Source organism: Cystoisospora suis, assembly GCF_002600585.1.
Source record: "Cystoisospora suis strain Wien I chromosome Unknown contig_6384, whole genome shotgun sequence".
NCBI classification, from domain to species: Eukaryota; Apicomplexa; class Conoidasida; order Eucoccidiorida; family Sarcocystidae; genus Cystoisospora; species Cystoisospora suis.
Genome location: NW_027159173.1, coordinates 1,626 through 3,873, shown reverse-complemented (window position 1 = coordinate 3,873; position 2,248 = coordinate 1,626). Strand labels below are relative to the sequence as shown.

General features: G+C 56.9%; 1 protein-coding gene across 1 annotated transcript in view; it reads left to right on the top strand.

Moving 5' to 3' along the window:
• The first annotated feature begins 15 nt into the window (after positions 1-15).
• Positions 16-2,248, top strand: part of CSUI_009946 (uncharacterized protein) — a 3,285-nt gene continuing 1,052 nt past the window's right edge. The window contains exons 1-4 of the mRNA XM_068070054.1: positions 16-170; positions 985-1,032; positions 1,483-1,584; positions 2,061-2,248. The exon at positions 2,061-2,248 is cut by the window's right edge and continues 234 nt beyond it. Coding sequence (XP_067917971.1) covers positions 68-170; positions 985-1,032; positions 1,483-1,584; positions 2,061-2,248 — 441 coding nt within the window. The 5' untranslated portion in view covers positions 16-67. The remainder of the gene's footprint in view (positions 171-984; positions 1,033-1,482; positions 1,585-2,060) is intronic.

Here is a 2,248-nt window from a genome sequence, read left to right as displayed (position 1 = left end):
AGTCGTCTGCATTTTAGAGAGACTACCAGCTTAGAAGGCCAGGTCCCTTTTCAGCGGGTTGGCATTGATGGGACCATGCTGCAGTTTCTTTTTCGAGGAAGCTCTCCGAATGCCTGTAGTTGTCGCGCTGGAATCCCCCCGCTCGCGCCCCGCGGTCCCCCTCAGACGGCGTGAGGGCCGCTGTGCCAACCCAACTTGCATCTGTCGTTACGGGTCGCACTGTGTACGGCCGTGCACAGACTGGATAGAGTCCACGTGGGGCATCCTTCAGCCAGGAATCAAGCTGGACTTGTAGCGGTACCATGTCGCGCATGATGTGTCAAGAGAAGAACTTGAAGTGTCTAGTCGTACCTCCCAGTGCCACCGTATCTCACTCCATTAGAACTAATGGTCTTTACAGGCGCAGCGGCCAAGCTCACTCCTTACAGCTGCGTCCCAGACAGTTGTGACCCTCACTGGGAGAAGTCCGAATCTCTCTGTTTACCGACTGTGTTGAACGGTATGGAACGGCCGCTGTTGAGGGGACCAGCCGAGGGTGTGCCAAGGCATGAACCAATGGCAGGGCATACGGGCAGCGCAGCGCGCGGCGGCTGTCCCGCTGCTCGCGTAGCCAGGGCAGGATGCTTTGGCGGTCGGCGGGTCGCCCGTCGATTACAGAAAGACGTCGCAGTCATTTCGACTGCTATTGAGTAGTGTACGACAGTGCTGTGGCTAGCGTGAACTACCATATGCAGGCCGAGCGTACGGGCCGGCCCCAGTGCATTGAGAAGGAGGACTTGGACGGCTGACAAGCGACCTGACCATGTTGAACCTTGTGACAAGCCCGACTCGCGCGATTTTGTCGTCCCTCTTGCTTGAGAACTAGACAAAACAGCAGTCGATGGAGAGTCTTCTGGCCCCACGTGCTTCCAGACATGGCTGGCGTTCCCCGGTCTAATCAGCATAGTAGGGTGTTGAGTCTTGGTGCTTGTGCTGCGTCCTCAGGGGATGAAGATATGCAGGGGGTGCTCGGGCGCTTTGTAGCCCCAGACCGTAAGCTGCTGCTGTCCATGGCGCTAGGCGACACCTAGCGTGTACATGCAAGCGTGGCTACTGGCAAGGGAAAGGATCGTAGAGCGGGGCAGGCCGGGGGACGGAGTGGGTGAAGGACCTTCGCGACTTGGGCGTATTATGCGGTCTCTCTCGTGGGCCTAAGGAGCAACTCTTGTCTTAGCTTGCGACCACTGAGGCGGCTGTTGCTGTGCAGCAGCGGAGTCAATGTGATGGTGGGGCTGCCTGCCATGTCTAGCCCCCGACGACTCTCGTGCTTTGGCTCACTTTGCAAGCAGAGACCTTCTGGACAGATCTTCAGCTAGGTTGTACACTCACACGGGTAGACTATACAGCCTATATCTGCCTTCGGTCTTCAGCGTTCAGGCGTCCTGGCTCCACTCCAGAAGGTCTTTCGGGTGTCTTGTCTTTGCTTCCTGACATGCCGAGCAGGGGACCCCTCCGGGGAAAACGAGCTCTCACATCTTGCACTTTCGAACGATGTCGCAATAAGTGTCTCGCGCGCCTCCTATACTCAAGCCCGGACCGCAACGAGTGAGTAGGAGAGACACCCTGATTAGAAAAGTGCATAAGAGAGAGTAGGAAAACCATGAGGGCGTGGTGGAGCTGCTGCTCGTCTGGGTACTGACGTAAAGTGTTGCCTCCTGAGATGTTTCGCGAGTGTCTGCCGTCCGTGTGAAGCAGCGCGTCGGAGTCTATAAGCCATAAGAAGTGCACGCGTGTCCTAGTGCCCCTCGTCGTCCTAAGTGGAATGGCCGCCGGGCGCCCCCCCGGTGGTAGCAACGTGTAGGATCGTTTCTGACGGCTATACAAGATCGAGGAGCATCCAGCCATTACAAAGGTCTGGCGAGCTGCAGAAAGCTGACGCGTTGGTCTGTTCTGAAGGGGATGTCTACATGCGCCTATTATACGATATGGTAGGAGCATAGCCCTCACGCATAGAGTTTCCACCCTTCTTACAGGCGACTCGAACCGTTCTATAGATATTTGGACATGTGCGTGCTTGCCAGTTGCGGAGAGGCCCGAGTGGCGCCGAGTCTTGGAAACAGAAGAGCGTAGGGCACTGGAATCCTTGAGCGCAAACCTCAGCGCGGTCGAGTCGCAAGAGACTCCAACACACGATCAAGTCGCCGCCTTGCTCAGCTCCGCTTTAGAAGGACAAGTGACGCTAATGAGGATGTCCAGGGTGTATCCCCAG